The sequence below is a fragment of the Dioscorea cayenensis genome, unplaced genomic scaffold (assembly GCF_009730915.1).
Source record: "Dioscorea cayenensis subsp. rotundata cultivar TDr96_F1 unplaced genomic scaffold, TDr96_F1_v2_PseudoChromosome.rev07_lg8_w22 25.fasta BLBR01000071.1, whole genome shotgun sequence".
In the NCBI taxonomy this organism is placed as follows: Eukaryota; Viridiplantae; Streptophyta; class Magnoliopsida; order Dioscoreales; family Dioscoreaceae; genus Dioscorea; species Dioscorea cayenensis.
The window spans coordinates 7,462-29,556 of NW_024086462.1; the positions used below are offsets into that span (position 1 = coordinate 7,462).

The 22,095-nt window shown below is 36.7% G+C and overlaps 1 protein-coding gene across 2 annotated transcripts; it reads right to left on the minus strand.

Annotated features, from left to right (window-relative positions):
- Positions 1–645: 645 nt before the first annotated feature.
- Positions 646–21,922, minus strand: LOC120253371 (glycogen phosphorylase 1-like). Of its 2 annotated transcripts, none has more exons than XM_039261712.1 (22): positions 21,261–21,922; positions 20,896–21,010; positions 20,308–20,408; positions 19,918–20,009; positions 11,297–11,432; positions 11,125–11,193; positions 10,873–10,974; positions 9,751–9,849; positions 8,855–8,965; positions 8,535–8,741; positions 7,744–7,851; positions 6,869–6,964; positions 5,447–5,503; positions 4,837–4,983; positions 4,665–4,724; positions 4,458–4,562; positions 3,705–3,866; positions 3,046–3,119; positions 2,792–2,915; positions 2,342–2,433; positions 1,096–1,216; positions 646–989 (listed from the first exon to the last, which is right to left on the minus strand). In XM_039261712.1, the coding sequence occupies exons 1-22, from the start codon at positions 21,912–21,914 to the stop codon at positions 837–839; spliced, it is 2,985 nt and encodes a 994-aa protein (XP_039117646.1). In that variant the 5' UTR covers positions 21,915–21,922; the 3' UTR covers positions 646–836. The 2 variants fall into 2 exon arrangements, with proteins under 2 accessions (XP_039117646.1, XP_039117647.1); XM_039261713.1 differs by lacking the exon at positions 21,261–21,922 and adding an exon at positions 21,172–21,182 and having other exon boundaries at positions 20,896–21,013.
- Positions 21,923–22,095: the final 173 nt, after the last annotated feature.

The following is a 22,095-nucleotide window of genomic DNA, read 5'->3' on the forward strand; positions in this document are numbered from 1 at the left end:
CGCACCCGATCCATTAAGGAACTGGGATCTTATTATAGAATTGATCGCTGGATCAGGACCAATTAGCAATTTAGCATCACATTTTAACTGATTGGATGCAGTCATGTGGGTTTACTGAGCCAAGGGTAATTTTATCATAACGATAACCAATTTTGTATAATATAAATATATATATATACACACTTACCCTTGAACTAAATAAGTAGTTTTGTATAATTTTTTTTAATTGATATTTGATAAGTTGCTTTTTTAAATAAATAACAATATTTTAATAAGGTGAATTAACAAATATAAGTTCCACATGACATTGACAATTACCTATTTTATAGGGGAGTGGGAGCAGAAAGCACCTGTTTATATTATTATTACTATTTAGTTATATTATAATTTTAATTTATTTAAACTCACAATAAAAAGAAAAATCTAAAAATATGGCACACACACATTATATGCAATATGTTCTATAATTATGTTCATTGTGATTATTCATGTAAAACTAATCAAAACTGTTTTTCTCTCTATTTATTTGCATGAATATATATATATATATATGGACTGAGAAAATTAATTTCATTGTCCCACCATTGTTTTCCATTGCATGTTCCCTTCACCTCTAATTCAGAAAACCTTCTTTCGGGGCTGTACTTAATGGAACTCCATAATTAATTAATTGAACCAAATTACATGGAAGAGTACAAAAGCTATATTGTTATCAAAACTAAATAGTTCAGATGAAATTGGTGAACATATACTGTGTTAATGTACTTTAAGGTCACCAAAGCTCCACAATTGCATTATAATCAACAATACTGGCTTCTTGCCTGTGAATCTCCAAGTCAAAAGGGGCACCTACAAGGTTCAATACCCCACGTTTCCGCTGCATAATCACCGATGGTTCGATCACTGCTGAATTTTCCAGAGCCAGCCGTGCTAAGTATGCTCATCTTCGTCCACGTCTCCTGATCGACAAAGGCTTTGTCTGCTGCTGCCTGTGGTTGTGCATGCATTCAAAAAAATGACAGTAAATATCATTCATCCAATATGGCTAGAATTGACAAAGGATGTAAATATATTGTCTCAAGGATTTTAACTGACCTGGGCTTCGAGGTAGCTTGGAAAATCATGTCCGAGGAGATAGAAATCTCCGGCACTCTCTATAGAATCACATAATGGTTTGAAGTACTCCTCGTGGCCAAAATAACCGTCACGCACCATTCTGCATGTGTCATGGTAAACACATAAAATGAGTTCAATGATGAAATATATTTCAGGTAGTCCCACATAATCTCTATTGAATATGAGATCCATATGCTAGTTGTGCTTCACCAAGTATCAAAGTGAGATTTGGGCCATTTGGTTTATGAACCTCATAAGATAACCTTGAAAGATAAGTTAAAATTAATTTCTACAATTTGTAAGTGACACTTAATTTATAGATATCAGCAAGCGCACTATCTAAAAATTTTTCATGTTAAATTTAACATTCTGTTCTGTTTTAAATCTTAATAGCCACATAATGCAAGCCTTTTTTTATTATCTATATCCTCAGGCCAACAGGTAAACTGAACAAACAACATGGCGACCACGGCTGATGGGTTTCCATAGGATATATCACTGGCTAAGACTGATCACGTGTAAATTTCTTTGGATAAAAAAAAGAATAGAACTCAGCTTGAACCATGTATGTGCGTGTGCCGTCCACTTTTTTTTTTTTGAAAAAAGCTTATGTATGTGATGTACAGAATAAACTTGATTGTCTCCCTGACATTTTTCTATATACCAGTAGATATTCTGACCCAACAGAAGTCAAAGCTTCAGAGAAACATATCTCATGCTCCCACAAAAAGTGGTCTGTCAATGCCCAAGATTTTATCAAGGGAAGGAACTTAGCTTGTAATCTTCTGTACTGTACAGTGCATTAAATCAAAACATGCAATCAAATCAGAAAGGAGGAAAAACAATCATTCCTGAATCAAGTTTAAATAACTCTAAGTTGACAGTCAAACCAATCTATTTAACTAGAAAAAAAAAGAGTCGAAAGTTCATTAAAATGTTGGTGAAGATAATGGTAGTGTAGATGCCATCAAATCAAGAACCCAGTTTATGGAACACTTCATTCATGCAGTACCATTGTTGTTTAACAATAAAAGCTGTCCGGGATGGTACTAAAATAGATCACAGAAGCTTGCAGATCAAGTGAATTTAAAGCAAGATATATCTGAAAAAGAAAAGTTAAAACTAAAAGAGATACATGAGGTATATCCAAAATAAACAGAATGGACAAGTATGGCATGACTTTAACTGTAAATAAGAAAATTATTACTGAATTATATTAACACACCTCAAAACATGAACAAGTTCGAGTGGCAGCTTGGGGGCCTCACCATTTTCACGCATCATGGCAACTTCATGAATTTTGGCACCACAAATAAACTGGAAAGAAGAAACTCGTAGCACTTATTATGACAAATTATTGAAATTAAAAAAAGGGAAGATATATACTACCAGCATTGTTTCGAGTTTCCACCTTATGAAAACTTTGAAAATGATTAAACTACCTATGAACATGGTTTTACAAGACTATCAATAATACAAGAAAACCTTCTCATCTTTTATAATCAAACTAGTTTGAACATGAGATTGGGATGCATGTGCATTTGTTTTCAAATAATGAAACTATCATCTGCCTTCATCAAACATAGAATCCAGTGAGACGGGGGAAATAATCATTTCAGTTAAGATGGTCAAACTGAATTAAAAGTTAGTAGTCTTCATCTAGTAAAAAACTGACCATGTTTTCCTCCCCGATTTCATCAATGATTTCAAGCGTAGATCCATCAGCAGTGGCTAACAGCAAACATCCGTTTATCAAAAATTTCATACTGCCAGTCCCAGATGCTTCATGGCCTGCTGTGCTGCATATGAAATGAGATATCTCATTTCCTAAGAAGTATAAGGCATCAAAGCAAAATTACTGCAATGACATGTTCTTGGATCAGGTCAAACTTTAATAATTACTTTACCAAGACTATGGTCCTTTCTTACCTAATATGCTGTGAAAGGTCACTTCCTGGGATTACGAGTTCAGCAACTGAAACATTATAATCTGGAATAAAAATCTGCAGGATGAATTACACAACTGTCAAATAGAACAAGCAACCCACTTCATGTTATGTAGAGACATTAAACAAAAGAGAACTAAAATCTCAGAGTATGTGCTCGCTTTTCTACTAGAACAATAGCACATTACAATAGCAAAAACCTAGGAAACTACACAGGCCATTATTCTTTGCCTTCTCATTATAGATCTAAGAGTGCATCTTAGCAGATCTGGTTTGTCGAAAAGGGTAATTCACCACTATGACAGGCTATTCCACAGAAGAGTTATCCAGATACAACACCAGATAGGTGACAGAAACCTACGCAAATGTTGCATCTGCAGAACTTAGAAAAACAGGAGCAATTTCATTACATAGTAACACAATAAGATACAAATGTAACTGAGCAACTGGAGAATTTCATCACATAGTAATTCAATAAGATACAAATGTAACTGAGCAACTGGTAACAAACTCCACATGCAAGTAAAATAAATCATTGCACAACAACATCAAAACCCATCAGATATGTTATTACTTGTTAGTCCATCACTAAATTCAAAAATGGTGCCTCAATAATTGTGGTAAAAGGGACAATTTTCTTACCAATTTCAATAGATCACCAATATCAGGGTCAGAATTGATCTTTTCTCCAACACTATGGCAGAGCTTGATTATTTTCTTTGCCATTTCATACCCAGGAGCAGCCTTACCTCCAATGATGCAAACACGAGGCACAACTCTCTTTCTCTCACTATCCTTCATGTTCTGAAATAAAGCATAAATTAAGCACATTGATCTGAAAATTAGCCAATGGGGGATAAATGTAAAATATTGCATCAAAGTTCTTTAACGTGTATTACCACTAATACAAACTTAATGAGTTATGACCTAACAAGAATAGATGAAAGATCAAAAGTAGAAAATTGAAGATGGTGCTAGTAACAATGAGAACTAGAAAAAGAACAATAATACAAAAAAAATTGAAAGAACTAAAGAACATTGAATTCAAAAATGAAGAAAGTGATTTGGCCCACAACTCCTGAGCATTACATAACTCATTATTATTTAAAATTTTTATTCAAGTTCATCAAATTAGAGGTTAAAAAAAAAGCAATCATTCAGTTATAGGATCTACCAATGGTATTGATTTCCACCCAGTATCATAATTTGATAAACCTAAAGGCAATGGATATGTAACTCATGTAGTTGGGTATCGTACAAAATACATATTGCCATCAAAATTGCTGAGAAGAGAAACTGCCATATGCAATCTAACTGACAAAACAGCAAGTGATAATGAGAATTATGAATTCAAGTATAATTCAATGATTACGAAGCAAAAAAAAAAATGCCTACCTTTATACAATCATAACGATGGATAATACCAAGTATATTAAGCAGTTGTCTCTTATACTCATGAATTCGCTTGATTTGTACATCAAACATTGCGTCTGGACTGACCTGAAAATAAAGTAATATGATGTTTCTTAACATGAAGGATTTAGGATAATAAGGTTTTACAGTTATCTTGAACAAGTTAATTTCATTAAGGCTCTTTGAAACCTTCATGCCAGTCATGGCTTCGATGAACTCCACAAGCCTAATTTTATTCACCCTCCTGACCTACAAAGAAGGCATTAATTACACAGGTGTGTCAAGTTCTACTATCAAAAAGAAAAATGAATAAGGATATTAATTGCTCCACTTAAATAAACATGGATGAAAATGGATTTACTGTTCTCCATTCAAGTTGGAGTTCTTTATTTTCCACATGCTCCCGCAATCCAAGTAGGAGGTCTACCTCGCGGATCCAAGCATCCGTTCCAAGCCATTTGGTGATAAGGTCACATAAACCAGGATTGCTGACCACAACCCAGCGTCGCTGAAAATACAAGATATTCAAGAAGTCGAAAATAACAGAGATATTAAACTTGGTAATTATCAACAATACCCTAATGCAAGCTGTATTTACCATACTGTTAAGCAGGCAATAACAATGACAACTGGTTGTATATCAAATGAATCAATTACAGCAATTCAATTAATATAGTCACATCTTAGCTATGCACTTTCCGTTACTTTTGGTCAAGAGCAATCCATTAGTTCCAACAGCCAGATACATTAAAGCAAGAACAATAATACATCAAGTAATTACGCTAATCATTTTGAGATATATAAATTGGAAATAATAGCAACAAATAGAGAAATATGCAGCGCGATAAATGTGAGAAAACTTAGCATTTTTCCTTTTCTACAATAAAATTCAATGAGCTTTAAATGCAAAAGGATAGTTATTTGGATGAAGACATAGAAACTTCACGCATTAGTGACAAAGTAGATCATACCTGAGTAATGCCATTTGTTTTATGATGAAACTTTTGAGGCCAAAGCTCATAAAAGTCCTGCAGCATTTTTTCCTGAAGTCAGCAAAGGATACTAGAAAACTAGACGAAAACTATAGATGAGGATGTTATACATTAAAAATGAGCATGAGGTTCCTATGCGACTCCAAACCAATCTAGACCTTGTTCAACTGTGCTGGGGCTTTTCTATAAAATTGTTAGAGCTTCAAAGTGAGCTATTCCTGAGATTCTTCCGGAAATGTTTACGTTACAAGCACAGATCAAGCAGCAAATCAGACTGCAAATCAAGTGGCAAATCAAGTTGGAAGTAAGGCTGTTAGAGGTGCAGACCAAGCAACAAATCAGGCTGCAGATCACAATAAGTTTAGAAATAAAGCTGTTACAGAGGCGCAGATCAGGCAGCAAACCAGACTAGCTCGGATCAAGCTGGCCACTGATTCCTAAGGTTTAGGTCTGTAGAATGAATCCAATATCAAATAAAAGAGCAGCTAATTTGTAAGAGCTATCAAATAAAGGAGAAACTGATTTGTAAGAGCCATAAGAGGGGAGATGACTTAAGTCCACAATAGGGCAGACAGTATAAATGGTGATCTCATTGCATAACTACGCCATCAAATTAATCATAGTCTTCTATTGCCTTATGCTTTGTCCCTTCTAGAGAGTGATCTTCGGCTTGCTTTTAAAGTATCATTTATTGTTTGTTGGTTTTTAAATCTATTAGTATTATCTATGGAAATAAAAGAAGGAACATTCTCACTCTAACAATTTGGTCTGATCCTTGCCACTCTTTTGATAGAACTCAAAGAGGATAAAGCACCAGCAGCTATTCGAGAGGCTGCATTCCCTTCTTGATAAAAACTGTTCCCCCCTCTTTTCCTCCTTACCAGTAACCATCCCCACTCCTAAATAATCCCTTTCTGACAAAACCACAACTACTCCACTACTAGCAAGAACCTTGGCTGCCAGCTCACACTAAACACAAATAAACAGGAAATGTAAATGACACCCACATGCACCAGTTCACTGAAATGTACAAGAACAACAGAAACAGATGTCCCCACCCATCTTTGTAATTTGCTCAAGTCTGGCTTAATTGAGTCATCTTCAACTCACTAGGAAGCAGCTTTGGACCTTTTTTTCCCTTTTCTCTTGTAGACAAACTTCACAGCAGGTCTAACATTATTCTTCATACTTCCAGTTCATGAACTTCATGCCAACAAGAAAATTCAACTTGGCCATATGTTTTAAACAAATAATCCTCTTTCACCATTGTCTCTTAGTAGATGCATGCTTAACTTTCAATAGTTTAAAAGATAATTGGCTCAACCTAACATATGTTGTTTTAAGTTTTTTAAAAGCAAACTAAAAATATATCCACCACCTATATGAGTCGACTCTTTTTACCTTGAACACTTTTGACTTGAGAGTATCTAAATGAGCACGGGAAACACCATTAACATTATGACAAACGACAATTGATAGATTGGCCATTCGAATATTCTGCAAAAAGGATGCATTGATAAGTCATGGTATTAATTGTACCCCAAAAAAAATTCCTTAAATGAAAATTAAAGCAAGAAACAAGATTAAAGACATAGATTATCTACTCTAAAGCTTAACAGGGCTTGTGAAATTATACAAACACATGAATTATAACATGAAAAAAATTAAACAAAAGAATAGCATTAAAGAAAGATAATTTTCCGAATAGCCAGGTTTTTTTCTCAAATGGAGAAGGGATCATGTATCATTTTTTTTTTGGCATGCCATGAACAAAATGTGAACATGAGCCACATGATTAGGTCAGGCTGAGTCATCTTTTCTAGATTGAAATAATTTGGCAACACTGTTAATGGTATAAAGTGTGAGTTAATTCATGGGCAAACCAAGCAGACGCTAGTGGGCATTTGATACCTAGCTCTGATTGAATTAGATTTAGGGTAGTGTATAAGGGTTAAATTAAATAGTCCCACAATGAATAATGGAAAGAAAGATCATGTGTGTATGACTTAGGCATTAAGCATGGTATGGGACAGGTCACAATAGAGAATTCCTCACATGGGTTGGACCGGATATATGCAGATAAAGTATATAGCTATAAAACTTATATAAGAAAGCATTTGATTATAACATTGCATAATTTGATTCTAATAAGTGACGGAGAAAACCCAAAACAGAATCAGGACTTCAATTGAGCTTAACAATAATATAAAAATACAATAATTAATAAATCTGATCCATAGGGAATCTAGTAAATCCAAAGACACATGTTAGAATACCTTTACAGCACCCTCCTCTATAATTGACATACGGGATAAACGATCATAATCAAGTCCAAATCGCTGCTTCAACTCCTCCGTGAAGGAAAAATTTATATCATAGATTATCTGGATGATGAAAAGCATGGCAACTCTTAGGCAAACAGTCAAAATGCAGTCAAGCATAGAAATAATGAAGTAAAAGAAAAGGATACCAGCTAAAATGGCACTTATACATTGGAAAGCTTAGAAATAGTATAAAGACAATAATGATGAGCAAAAAATAAGATGTGCATTTTAATTCAAAATTTGTTAACAAAACTACGAGAAAGTTAGTATAGCTACGTCAAGCCATATTTATCATTGCTACTTCGTACAAAAGTTATGATAACTTTCATCTTTATTATCTGCGCAATACTTAAAACTGACATCCTCATTACCGCCGCATTCTTTCATGTATAAATCTAATAATGAAATTCTGGATCTTCCCTCTTGGAGTTGAATCAACTAAACAAAAAAGATAAGATGTTAAATTTGCAAAAGTTTGGTGACCCAAAATACTTGTCAATCTAACATGGAGCTAATTCAATAATTAGCAGTTCTTGCTAATAGCAAAGATACCAACAGAACATCATGCACAAAGTAAACTATGTAAAGAGATCACACAAAGAAAAAAGCCTTATCTCAATTGGCTGGCTTAACTTGGCATTTCTTTTTATGATAAAGAAAAGGATAGGAATGGAGATTGCACAAGGGCAACCTAAGTTCCTTGCTAACAAAACAAAAAGAAATTGAAACTTATTTTGACCAACTTGCAAATGTCTGGGAAGGAGGCTGCCAAGTAGGTCAACTGGAATTTTCTCCAGTCCTTCAGGCACTACAGTATGCGTTGTGTAAGAGAAAATATTGCATGCAATATCCCAAGCCTCTTTCCAGCTGAGATGTTCTTCATCAACAAGCACCCTTATCACCTCAACAATTGCCAATGAAGGGTGTGTGTCATTCAGTTGGAGAGCAACCTGCAAGAGATATGGAAGGGTGAAGCACAACAAATACAAATTGCACTCTAAACTTTTGGTATTCAGATTATGATTATAGAGAACCAAATGAAAGTGATTTTAGCTGAAAATACCTTCTCATGAAATTTATCAAAACTACTATGAGAATCTTTGAATCTTCGTATAATATCTTGCACAGAAGCTGAAACAAAGAAGTATTGCTGTTTCAACCTTAGCTCCTTTCCCTGGAATGAAAAAGCAGCCGAATTAGTTCTAGCCACCTTAAAGCCTATATTCCTTATTATCTAAATTGTCACGTAACCACCCAACAAATCACAGAAGCATCTCATGTGCTCAAAACTTTCTTGATTGCTTAACATTATTGACTGTTAAAATAGCAATTCTCATCCTTGTCCTAGAAAATACTTTGTGGGCTTCAAAATGTAAGCATCTACTACATAAAGAAAATAAATCAAAGCTTAATAAAATCATTTTGCGATTTCTCTTAGTTCCTATAATTAAGGCCATTTAAATGTTCACAGAATTGCATTCACTTTGATCCTCCAACAATTTCGACTAAAGTGGTAGCCTTATGTCATGAGTCTCATGACTGACATTGTGATTTGTAGTGCACATCCAATAAAACAAGTTTGACACTCACCAAGAATAAAAACTCAAACCAAATGAAATCTCTATGATCTAACTATAGTTGGTAATTTCATTTATCTCATGAAAACTTCAGAGTTCAGATGCTTCACATATCACTTTCATGTAGTTCTCCTGGTTGCCTTATATTACACTTTCATCAGTGTTATACACATCTCAAATAAAAGAAATAGCAAAGCTAGAGACATAAGCAAAACAAAAACAACAACAACAACAACAATAATAATAAATAAAAGAAAATTTATAAAATTTCCAGCTGCAAGCCTGCAACACAAGATGTGCTAACTAAATAGTTACCAATGAGTAGCCAGCAAACACAATTCTTTGTGCGAAGTTGCACAGCGCAAAAAGGGCATAAACAAACCTGGTAAGAACGGTCATCAGGATATAAAACACTACTGATTGTTTCAGCTTTCTGCCTATCAATGATTGCATTTATATAATCCCCGGTGCCGAAGGATTCCTGCCAAGACATTCTCGAAACATCAATAACCTATCATAATGAAAATTTATTCCGGAATATTTTCACTCTAAAATTTGAATTAGTCCACATTTAAGAATAATTCTTACGTGGTAAAAAAATAAAATTTGAAGAAGGCGTAGCATGAAAATTAGTACAAGTCAAAGCAACACTGGTTACAGCTTAAGAAGAAAATTTTACAGCTCGCGTACTTTTCAATTGAAAATACATAATTCTGCACACAATAGTAAATACCAAAAAAACATGCACAATCACATACATTAAAGCTTAAAATGTAAGAAATGATTGCAAAAGCACAATCACAAACACTTTTTTTCATAACCATCCCTTACCCATTCCTTCCCCCCCTCTCCCTTACTTCATTCCCCCTCACTCCATTACGGTAATCCAAACGCTACCTTAGAACACCTATTTTCACTAAAGAAGTCCACTATAGAGTGAGATCTATTTATGACCTATAAAAATCTCCATTGATTATGCCCAGAAAACAGCAATGACATCACACGTATGATTTGAAATATGTTGCATTTTATTTTTATTATATACATTCCACAAAATTGAGATACTTTGTTTGCACTGGTTTCACAAACAGCAACACACTTGCACAAGGATGCAAGCATATCTTTCAATATATACAAAATTTCAGGAACCATAATATGTGTCCTACAAGATATTCAATATGATCCAGAACTGATGGAGCAATCCAATATACCAAGACAATGCCTGAAATTGAGCACACCAATCATATTCAATTGGCAAATGAGATAAGGTTTAGCAATTGAACATCTAAGCTTCTACATTATACTCATATTGCCCTTGTCTAAGCAGTTGAAATCCATAATCTTATGGGCATATAGTCGAGGAAGGATTAGCAATCTTAAAGAATTTGGTCCAGGAAAAGTGCAGAATATTCTAATTCTGCAAAGGACTAGAACTAAGTACAAGGCATCATAGTAAAACCATATGATAAGAATGTGGAATACAACAAGGTCTAACCACAATTACCATATCATACTGGCCGCTAGGTTTAGCAGCCCACAAACGGAGATTTATGGTATTCCTTGTTCCATAGCCAGGTATTGGGTTATCATATGCCACAGCTTCAACCTGTCAGAAATGAAAAGGATAAAAGTCAATGATAAACATCAGAGGATCCAAGATTGATGAGATATTGATTAGAAATTTAGATATATAAAAGCACAGTTATAAATAAAAATTAAAAAAAAAAATAAAAAAGAAGCAAAAGCATTTTATTACCGTCTCTCCAGGGATCCAAACTTTACAATTCTTGCCATTTAAATGCTTTTCTTCAACAGTCCCATAAAACTAATGCATCCGACAACTCAAAAAGAAAATTATTGCATTAAAAATCCAGCTTGAGACCTTAATTTGAACTGCAGATGACAATGAGGTATGAAAACTCACAAACCTTCACTGCATAGGAAACATGAACACGCTCTATTTCCCAAGGGTTTCCAAAGTTAAGCCAATAGTCAGGTTGCTCATGCTGAAACCCATCTAATATAACTTGGCGAAACAACCCATATTGATAACGTAGGCCATAGCTGCAAAGATGGGAAATTTACATCCACTACTAACAATAACAAAGTTAGCATAGTCAACTAGCTGTATATACCATATATCACTATAACCTTAATAATTAAAAAATCAGGTTGTGCCATAAATAAGAATAATGATTAACACAATTTAATTTTAAAAATAAACATAAGATCCTCATCAAATTGCAATTATGGAACAATCAAAGTTATGAAATAGAAAATCATATATGACCTCATAGATTCTCCTTGTACAATAGAGGCATGTAAATAAACATACTTAATTCTTGCAAAAGTACCATAACATCCCTTATCACAGGCAAGCCTTTTGCAGCTATAACAATGTCCACTTTAGTGATCTTAAACAAATAGACAAAAAATGAGCCACCCTTCAAATGAAAAATTAACAATATTTGCCAGATGCATGCCACTAAGTTCTCCTGCAAGATTGAATTATGAGATTTTGCCCCAACAATCTATTGGAAACAGACCACAAGGGCAAAGAAAAATGTGTCATATAGATTTAAAATATACCGATATTTAAAACAAGGTACATCAAATTTTGGAATATAAATCATGATTGAGATATAGACTACTTTTGTTACAGCAATTATATTATGGGAAAACATGGCGAATCAAATTTTGGAGGGTTTAAAGGAGATTTATGACAGGTGGTGTAAAACCCAACAATGGAACCTGAATCATACAATCATTAATAGGGTCTCTAAAAATATGATTAGATCTTTGAATTTTTCTATCAATCTTCTAAATTAGGACAGTTATTTGAATTATTTTATTTCCTCTTTCTTATGCTATGTTTAGCATTATGGTTGTATATATATACACATCCTCTATTATGAATAAGGCTGGGGAAGATTATTGAGCACTAAATCTCTTCATGGTACTAGAGCCACAAAGGCTAACGCCACTCATCCCCCACTCTAGTGATCACACCTCCACCACAAATTTTTAAGTCATGGCCTTTGCTCCATTCACACCACCAAATATTGTCTCCTCAACCCTTCAACCTCATTTTTCTACTGGCAATCAAGAAAAATGTCCATATCTCAGCCGTTGCCAACTATAATTACGACAAGGACACTTAGCAAACGGTGTCTTGTCTTCCAACAATTACCACAACCTTTTATAACCCAGCGGTCCTGTACCTTTTCTCCATCGTGCTACATGGCGCCAAGTGCTCACACAACTGCCCATTCAAAGGCATCTCCAACAGCATCTAAATGGATCCCAGATTCGGGTGCTTCTCATCATGTCACTACCAATATTATGAACTTTTTGCACTATTCAGCTTATAGAGGGTTTGATGAGATTATCATTGGTGACGGTAAAGGCTTTTAGTTATCACCCATATTGGCTATCCCAACATACCCACTTTATCAATCTTGACCTTCCCAAATACTCTTTGTGTTCCAACTATGACAAAAATCTAAATTATGTTTCCCAATTATGCAAAGATAACAATATTGAAGTTATATTCTCCATGTCCGGAATTCAAGTGAAGGATCATCAAACCAAGGCCCTTCTTCTTTAAGGACCTCAAAAAGATGGTGTTTATCATTGGCCAGTCTCGGAAAACTTGTCAATACCACCACATGCCTTTTTGTACACCACTCACTCCATTCCATTTTGGCACCCACATCTTGGTCACCCATCTAACAAAATTATAAGTCATTTAGTTTCATCTCATGTTCTTTCTTGCTCTTCTCAACATTTATCAAAATTTTCTTGTTCTTAATAAAAAATCCATAAAAGTATAAGCTTCCAATTCATGAGTCTACTATTTCATCTTCTACTCCTCTTGCATTACTTTTGTCTGATGTGTGGTCTTCTTCTATTCTCTCTATTGATTGGTTCAAATACTATGTTGTCTTTGTTAATCATTTCACTAAATACATATGGTTGTATCTTCTGCAACAAAAATCAGATGTCTTTGGTATTAAAGCCCATTACTATAAAGCCCATTTACTCTAGTCTATATTGTTGGAGAAAATAGAAGAAACTGTAAATTAGGAAAGTTATTTTTTGTAGTTACTCAGTATTATGATGATTTTTCTGATTTGTTAGAATATTTTTCTGATTTGTTTGGATCCCATAAATTGTGGGATTAATTTAGGGTTAATGTGTGTATATATGTGGTGCCCATTGTACTCCAAAAATTAAGAAATCAATTCCAATTCTTCTCACAATTTCTGTTATATATATACACTTGTAAACATTGAGATAAAATGAACCATTCTCTTTTCTCTCTTCATTTATCTATTCTAACATGGTATCAAAGAGGGTTGAGAAACCATAACTCCAGTCATCTTCCGGTCATCTTCAATAGCAAAAGAAATTTGGATGAGCTTTGTTGATCATTTATCAGCAAAAAAAATTTGGAACTATCTTCAATAGCGCTATCTACACACCAGTGAGACACTCCAGTTCTCCCTGCTACAAAACCTGCATAGTCTTCAACAATAGGATCTATCAGTGGAGGAATTCTACACGATCTTTACTTGTGTATCTGGTCAATTGGATGCTATGGTGTCGAAGGGATGCTCCAATTGCAAGAATTGTGCCGAAAGGAAAAACATGAGCAGCAAAACCTCATGTTTCAGTTTATGATGACCTCTGCTCCGAGTTTGAGCCGGTACGCATTCAGCTTCTTGGATGTACTTTTCCTGCTTTTGCTAAAGTACTTGCAGCTTTGATTGTCGAGGAGACACGCCTTCGTGCACTTGCTACTGCTTCAGCAATCCCACACTGTTTTGGTGGCTTCTCATCGGTCTGGAGTCATCAAAGGTTCTTCTGTAAACACTATCGTCTGCACCCATTGCAAGAAACAGGTCATCATGCACAAAACTGCATCAAGTTACATCCTGAGCAGCTTGCTGAGTTTCGGGTCAGGCGCTCCTCTAGATCTTGGCGCGGAGTTGCTCCTGGCACTTTTTGTTCTGATCCTCCTGTTCGTGGATTTGGATCTGCTGCCTCGATGTCAGCATCAAGCACTTCTAATTCTTCTTGGGTCTTAAAATCAAGGGCTTCTTTTCACATGACCTCCGATGGTTCTCAACTTTCATCCTGCAGACTTGCTCTTGATGGTACGTATATTCAGACTGCCGATAGAACTTCTTGTTCTGTCACACATCAAGGGATTCTTTCTACCTCTAGATTTACCATTCCTGATATGTCACTCGTTCCTCAACTGTCTATGAATCTTATGTTTGTTGGTCAACTCACTGACCTTCACTGTTTTGTTGGGTTTGATGATTGTTCTTGCTATATGCAGAACCGTCGGACGAAAGCTGTGATTAGGACCGGCCATCGCCGTAGTGGTTCTCATGGACTCTACGTTCTTGATCATCTTTCTCTTCCTATTCTTTCCACTATGACCACGCTCTCTTGCTTCTACGATCCATGTTCAGGGATCAACTTTTCCTGTTTCTGCTACTTTTCCACACTGGCTTCATCGGCTGGGTCATCTATGTGGCTCACATTTGTTTTCCTTAGTTAATCAGGGTCTTTTGGGTCATGTGTCTATTGATGTTGGGGTCCTGCGCCTTTTACTTCCAAAGGTGGTCACAAATATTATGTCATTTTCATTAATGATTACTCTAAATATACGTGGGTCTATTTCATGAAACATCGATCTCAGTTGCTCTCTATCTATCAGTCGTTTGCTAGCATGGTTCACACTCAGTTTTCTACTGCCATCCATGTTTTTCGTTTTGATTCCGGGGGAGAATATCTGTCTACTATTTTTCGTCAATTTCTTCCATTTGAGGATAGTCTTCTTCAACTTTCTTGTCCTGGTGCTCGTCAGCAGAATGTGATCGCTGAACGTAAGCATCATCACATGATTGAGACTGCTCAGACTTTTTTGATTTCATCTTTTGTTTCCGCTCATTTTTGGGCTGAGGCCGTCTCCATGGCGATCTATCTCATTAACATGCAACCATCCTCTTCTCTTCAAGGTAAATGTCGTGGAGAAATCTTATTCGGTTCTCTTCCTCGCTATGATCATCTTCGAGTCTTTGGTTGTCTGTTATGTCTTACTTGCACCTCATGAACATACTAAGTTAACAGCTCAATCGATTGAGTGTCTTTCTTGGGTATAGTCTTGAGCATAAGGGCTACTATTGTTATGACCCTTCCTCTCGTCACATTCGCATATCTCGTGAAGTCACTTTTAACGAGAGTCGTCCTTATTTCTACTCTTCAGCTACTCAGCCTCCCTCTTCCTCTCCTTCTTCCACAGAGTCTATTTCGTTTCTTGGAATTCCTCCTTTGGAATTGGTTCCTACCATAGAGATTTCTGTTGTTCTTTCTTTGTCTCCTACTCTACCTTCAGCTCAATCTTCCATTATACCTTCACCCTCAGCTCCTGAGACATATCATTTTCACTATCGTCGCCGGCCTAAAGTTTCTCATGATCCCTAGCCCTCCATTCCTGCTCTTTTCGATACTCCAGCCAATACCACTGATGCAGCATTTGATGGTCTATTACCTGCCTCGACGTCTTGGTATGACCTTCGTGATCGTACTACTATTTTTGCACTTGACAGATATGGTTTTCCTACTGCTGGTGCTATATTTGAGCCCAGCACTTATCAGGAGGCAGTCAGTATCCCTGAGTGGCCGTTGGCTATATCTGAATAGCTTCAGCTTTGGAAAAAACAAGCACTTGGGATCTTGTTTCTCTACCTGCTTAGGCCATTCCTATTACATGCTCCTGCTCTATGTTGATATGTTGATTACTGGTGATGATATGGAGTATATTGCTTTTGTGAAGCAATGTCTCAGCCAGCAGTTTATGATGTCTGATTTAGGACCTCTTAGCTACTTTCTAGGGATCGAAGTGACTTCTACAAATGATGGTTACTTTCTCAGTATCGATATATTCAGGACCTCATCGTACGATATGGCCTTACTGATTCACGGACTGCATCTACACCTATGGAGCTCCATGTTCAGCTTCAACCCACGGACGGCTCACCATTAAAGGATCTTTCTCGCTATCGTCATATTGTCGGCAGTCTTGTCTTACTGTCACCAGGCCTGATATTGCTCATGTTGTTCATGTGTTGAGCCAGTTCGTTGACACTCCTACTTCAGTTCACTACGGTCATTTACTTTGTGTGTTGCGTTATCTAAGGGGGGCAGCATCACGAAGTCTGTTCTATGCCCATTCCAGTCCACTTCAGCTTCACGCTTACTCGGATTCCACTTGAGCAAGTAACCCTGTTAACTGTCGGTCTATCACTGATTATTGCATATTTCTTGGCATTTCTCTTCTTGCATGAAAGTCCAAGAAACAAACTGCTATGTCACATTCTAGCACTAAGGCGGAACTTCAGGCACTTACTACTACCAAATCTGAAATTGTATAGCTTCGTCGATTGTTGGATGAATTTGGTGTCTCATGTGATACTCCTACTCCTCTTCTCTGTGACAACACAAGTGCTATATAGATTGCCAATGACCCTATGAAGCATGAATTAACCAAGCATATTAGCGTTGATGCATCTTTTACACGTTCACATTGTCAGCAGTCGACCATTGCTCTTTAGTATGTGCCAGTTGAGTCTGAAGTTGCCGATTTCTTCACCATGGACCCAGACTCGAGAACAACATTAGTTCCATCTTCTCAAACTCTGTGTCTCAGATCCTCCTGATCCAACTTGAGTTTGAAGGGGGTGTCAAAGCCCATTACTATAAAGCATTTACTCTAGTCTATATATACACTTGTAAACATTAAGATGAAATGAACCATTCTCTCTTTTCTTTCTTCATTTATCTATTCTAACATTTGGCACTTTTGTCAAATTTAAATCTCTAGTAGAAAACTACTTCAAAACTAAAATTGTTCCCTTATAAACAGATAATGGGGATGAATATATTGCACTTTCATTATTTCTTGCATCTAATGGGCTTCCACATAGCCCAAAAACACAATGGTTTCTCTAAATGTTGTCACAACCATATTGTCAAAACTGGTCTTACCCTTCTCCATCACGCATCCATCCCTCACCTTTTGGCCTTTTGCCTTTGCTACAACCACCTATCTCATCAATCGCTTGCCAAAATCCAATCTCTCTATGGTGTCTTCATTTAAATAATTACATTGCCATCCACCTAACATTCAAAAACTTCGAGTTTTTGGTTGTCAATGCTATCCATGGCTTCGTCCATATACCTCTCATAAATTGGAACCCCGATCTCATGATTTGTATTTCTAGGTTACTCTTAAACACAAAGTGCTTATCTCTGCTATAATCCATCTTCCTCTAAAATATTTATTTCTTATCATGTTGAGTTCGTTGAAGATGTTTTTCCCTTTTTCTATGTTTGTTTCATCTATCTCTCCCTCAAGTCTTGACTCTATCTGTAACTTGAGTCCTTCATTGTTTTCCTCCCAAACCTCATAATTCCCTCATCTTCGTGTGGTCGTACTGCCAATTCACATCTCTTGCGTAATGATGAACACCCATCCTCAGTCTTACTGGTGACCTATAATGATGATTTTTCACCGACAAATCCTTCATCAATCTCTCCTACCCACAAACCATTTCTCATTTCTCCTTACCTGTCACCAATACCCATCCTATGCTCACTCGCTCCAGAAATAACATTCATAAAGCCAAATCCCAAATATTGCCTCAGCTCCATTCCTTAATTCACAGAGATTGAGCCCACAAGTGTGACCCAAGCCCTTGCTGGTCCCCGATAGCGCTCTGCTATGTCCACCGAGTTTGATGCTCTTCTTCATAATTGTACATGAGATCTTATGCATTCTCATGGCTTACAAAATATCATAGGCTGTAAATGGGTGTTTCACATTAAGCGCAATCGTGATGGCTCTATTAACAAATACAAAGCTCATCTCGTTACTAAAGGGTTTCATCAATGACATAGAATTGACTACTTTGATACATTCAGTCCAGCAGTGAAGCCTACCACTGTTCGCCTTATTTTGAGTTTGGCATTGTCATATGGCTGGTCTCTTTGGCAACTTGATGCCAACAACGCTTTTCTCCATGGTCATATTAATGAAGAGGTTTATGTGACACAACCCCCTCGGTTTATTAATGCTAATATTCCTTCTTACGTTTGCAAACTCAAAAAATCCATTTATAATCTTAAACAAGCACCTCAAGCATGGTATCAAGAACTTCGTGACTTTTTATTTCAAGTAAGCCTTGTTCCTACACAGTCAGACATGTCATTCTTTGTCTACAACTGTGATGGTCTCACTACATACTTCTTGGTATATGTCGATGATTTAATTCTCATAAGTAACGATAATGTGTTTGTTTCTTATGTTATTGAGCAATTAGCTACAAAGTTCTCTATCAAAGACTTGAGACCGCTATCCTATTTTCTTAGTATTGAAGTTTTCCTGCACCAACACCATGCTTTCTCTCTCTAAGAAAATACATTATTGACTTGCTTGTTCGACAGTTGGCACAACATACTCTCTTCTAAACCAGTTTAGAGGGTGTTACACTTTCAAATTCTTATGAATCTCCACCCACAGATGCTTCTTTGTATATAAAGATAGTCAGTAGTCTTTAGTATCTCCTTGTCAATCGACCGGATATTGCTTTCGCAGTCAACAAGCTCTCGCAATTTATGCATGCATCTTCTGCAACTCATTAGGGTGATGCTAAGCTCCTCCAATATCCCAATGGCAGACGTGATCTTGGACTTTGTTTATGTGCAAGCTTCTCTCTCTTTACACTGCTTCACAGATGTTGGCTAGGTCGGGAACCCAGATGACCGCATATCCACGAGGCCTGTGTTCTTTTTCCTGGTCCTAATCCCATTTTTTTTTAGCTCAAAGAAGCAACGATTTGTGGCCCGTTCTTCTACTAAAGCTGAGTATAAAGCAATTGCTTCTGCCCATCGGAAGTTCAATGGGTCGGGTCTCTACTTAATGAACTTGGGATATCACTTCCCTCCCCATCGGTTATTTATAGTGACAATGTTGTTGCCACATATCTTTGTACTAATCCAGTGTTTCACTCACGTATGAAGCATATCTCAATTGGATATCATTTTGTTCGATCTTATTCAACGGTCAATACTCCGTGTGTCCCATGTCTCTTCCGTTGATCAACTTGCTGACGCTCTTACTAAACCTCTTTCTCAGGCTTGATTAAGGGACCTAGTCTTCAAAATTGGTGTCTCCTCCGGATCACTATCTTAAGGGAGCCTAATAGGATCTTTAAGGATATGATTAGATCTTTACAAAATTTCTTTCAATCTTCTAAACTAGGATAGTTATTTGAGTTATTTAATTTCCTTATTCTTATGTCTATGTTTAGCATTATAATTGTATATATTTACACATCCTTTATTATGAATAAAGCTAGAGAAGATTATTGAGCATTAAATCTCTTCAATCATGAACAATGGTGAAAGCATCCATAAAAGTATTCGTACACAAAAAATCAGGATAAATCATTATAGACCCAGCAAGAAGCCTTACCCCCAAGCAGGGAAGTCCATTGTAGCTAAAGAATCCATTTGGCATGCAGAAAGCCGTGCTAGGCCACCATTTCCAAGAGCTGCATCCCCTTCCTTGGATAAAAAAAAGTCAGATTATATAATTAAGCTCCTTATTTTTTTAATATATTCAAACTTCAGAGGATAGCTATAAAGTAAACAAAAAGAAATATATTAGACCAACATGACTATTGTTGGGATTACTGTATTAACATTAGAAATCATATATTAAAGTACATATTTGGTGTTGCTTACTTAGCAAGCTTCACAATCAACTTAAGTTTTTGGCTTGGACTTCAGATAAATTGTTTAGTTTGTATCTACATAGTACATAATAATCAAAAGTGGTACAGATGCAAAATTGTTCTCAAACCTGTTCCGCCAATATTTCAAATGAGAACCCTAGTTGGTTCAGTGCATCCATATATTGGTCCTTTACACCTAAGTTAATAATACTGTTCGACAAAGAACGCCCTGAAATGTTTAGACAAGGAAAAAAAGGTGTCAGGTCAAAGCATGGGATTTAATAACAAAAGCAACCCAGGAGAGTCATAAAAGAGTTTTCCTAATTCTGACTCAGGGCAGATATAAGAAAGAAGTTGGTCTGAGTTTGAAGAATAAAGTGGTTGTCATCCATTATAAGTAACATACAGTAGCAAATACATGAAGACAGTAGCATAAAGTAGCAAATTCAAACGCTTTCCATGACTGATCAGATGAGGGCATTGAGGGTTACCAAAGTTAAACCAATTTTGCAATTAGACCTGATGGTTTGATCATGTGCATGACTTATAGAAGGAAATATGATCTAAATAAAGGCCAGCATCTTACAAAGATTTCTTTTAAGCAAAACATGCAACACTAAAGATGAATATTTCACTAAATATTAAGAACAGTACCCCCTAACCTGAAACTAGTCTGAGAGATGAACATCATTAGCTCAACAAGAAATGAGGGATACCCATAAGAAACTCAAGAGAAAGATAGTAAAGTCGCTTGGGATCTTTCTTCTTAAAGAATTGTTGGGTGTCATGCCATCGCTCAATAAGGCGGTCTCTTACACTGTGTGCCATCCCCTGCAGTTGTCATACAAAAAAAAAAAAAAATTACCGGATGCAAATGATGATGATATTTCGTTCAAAAGAAATATATGAGAATTCATCCAAAAAGACTCATGACTGATATGACAAAGATAAAGCATATAGAGCAAAATGGTCATACAATATCACAGATCATAATAAGCCTCAAAATCATGACTCAGAAATCTCAATCTAAGAAGGCATCAAGAAAGATCAAAAAAATTGAAAAAAAATAAATAAATGCTACCTGATAAGCCTCAAAATCATCGATATTGAACCGAGACCTTGCCACAGTAAACTCTACATGATCCAAAATATCTTTTTGCAAGCTCACCGGATCATTCTTCAGAAACCCATCCATCATCTCGAAAAACCTCACCGTCCTCCCCTTCTCCTCCCCGGAAACCAACCCCCCAACCCCAGCCCTCCTCCGCGGCACGATCTCCGAGCGACCACTCATTGCCAAATCAAAGCCCCCGTCAATAGCATCCCGTATCGCGTTCTTGATCCGTTCCAAGCTATCAAAGTCCTCAATCTTCGCACCATGTGAATCAACGACAAAGAACGTCTTCAAGAAAAAGTCACCGTCGGCCTCAACGGTGGCACGATCGATGCGGAGGCCAAGGACACCAAGGACGCGGGTGATGACACGGAGGAGGCCGACACGGTTGCGAGCGCGGATCACGATGGCAGTGGCATCCGGCGAGTCGGCGTTGTCGGCGGTGATGGTGGTCTCGGAAGCTAGCGGCGCAGCCGCAGCAACAGGGCGGAGGCGGCCGGAGAGCCGAGAGCGGAGTTTGGTAGTGGGTTTCAAAGAGGACCAGAATGAAAGCGAAGGCGGTGGGAATGAGGGTATAATGGGAAGAGAGGGGCATGTTGGGAAGAAGACGATGGTGGACATTTTGGGAAGGGGATGTTAAAAGAGGCTTTGAGAGAGGGAGAGGGAGATGGGTTTTATAGAGGGTTTGACTTCTTGAAATTTTAAATTTTTTTTAATTATTTTTAAAAATTTTAATGGATGCGGATCTGAGTTCGTTGGTTTTGAATCTTGATGGATTTATTGGATCTTTTTTTTGGATCCG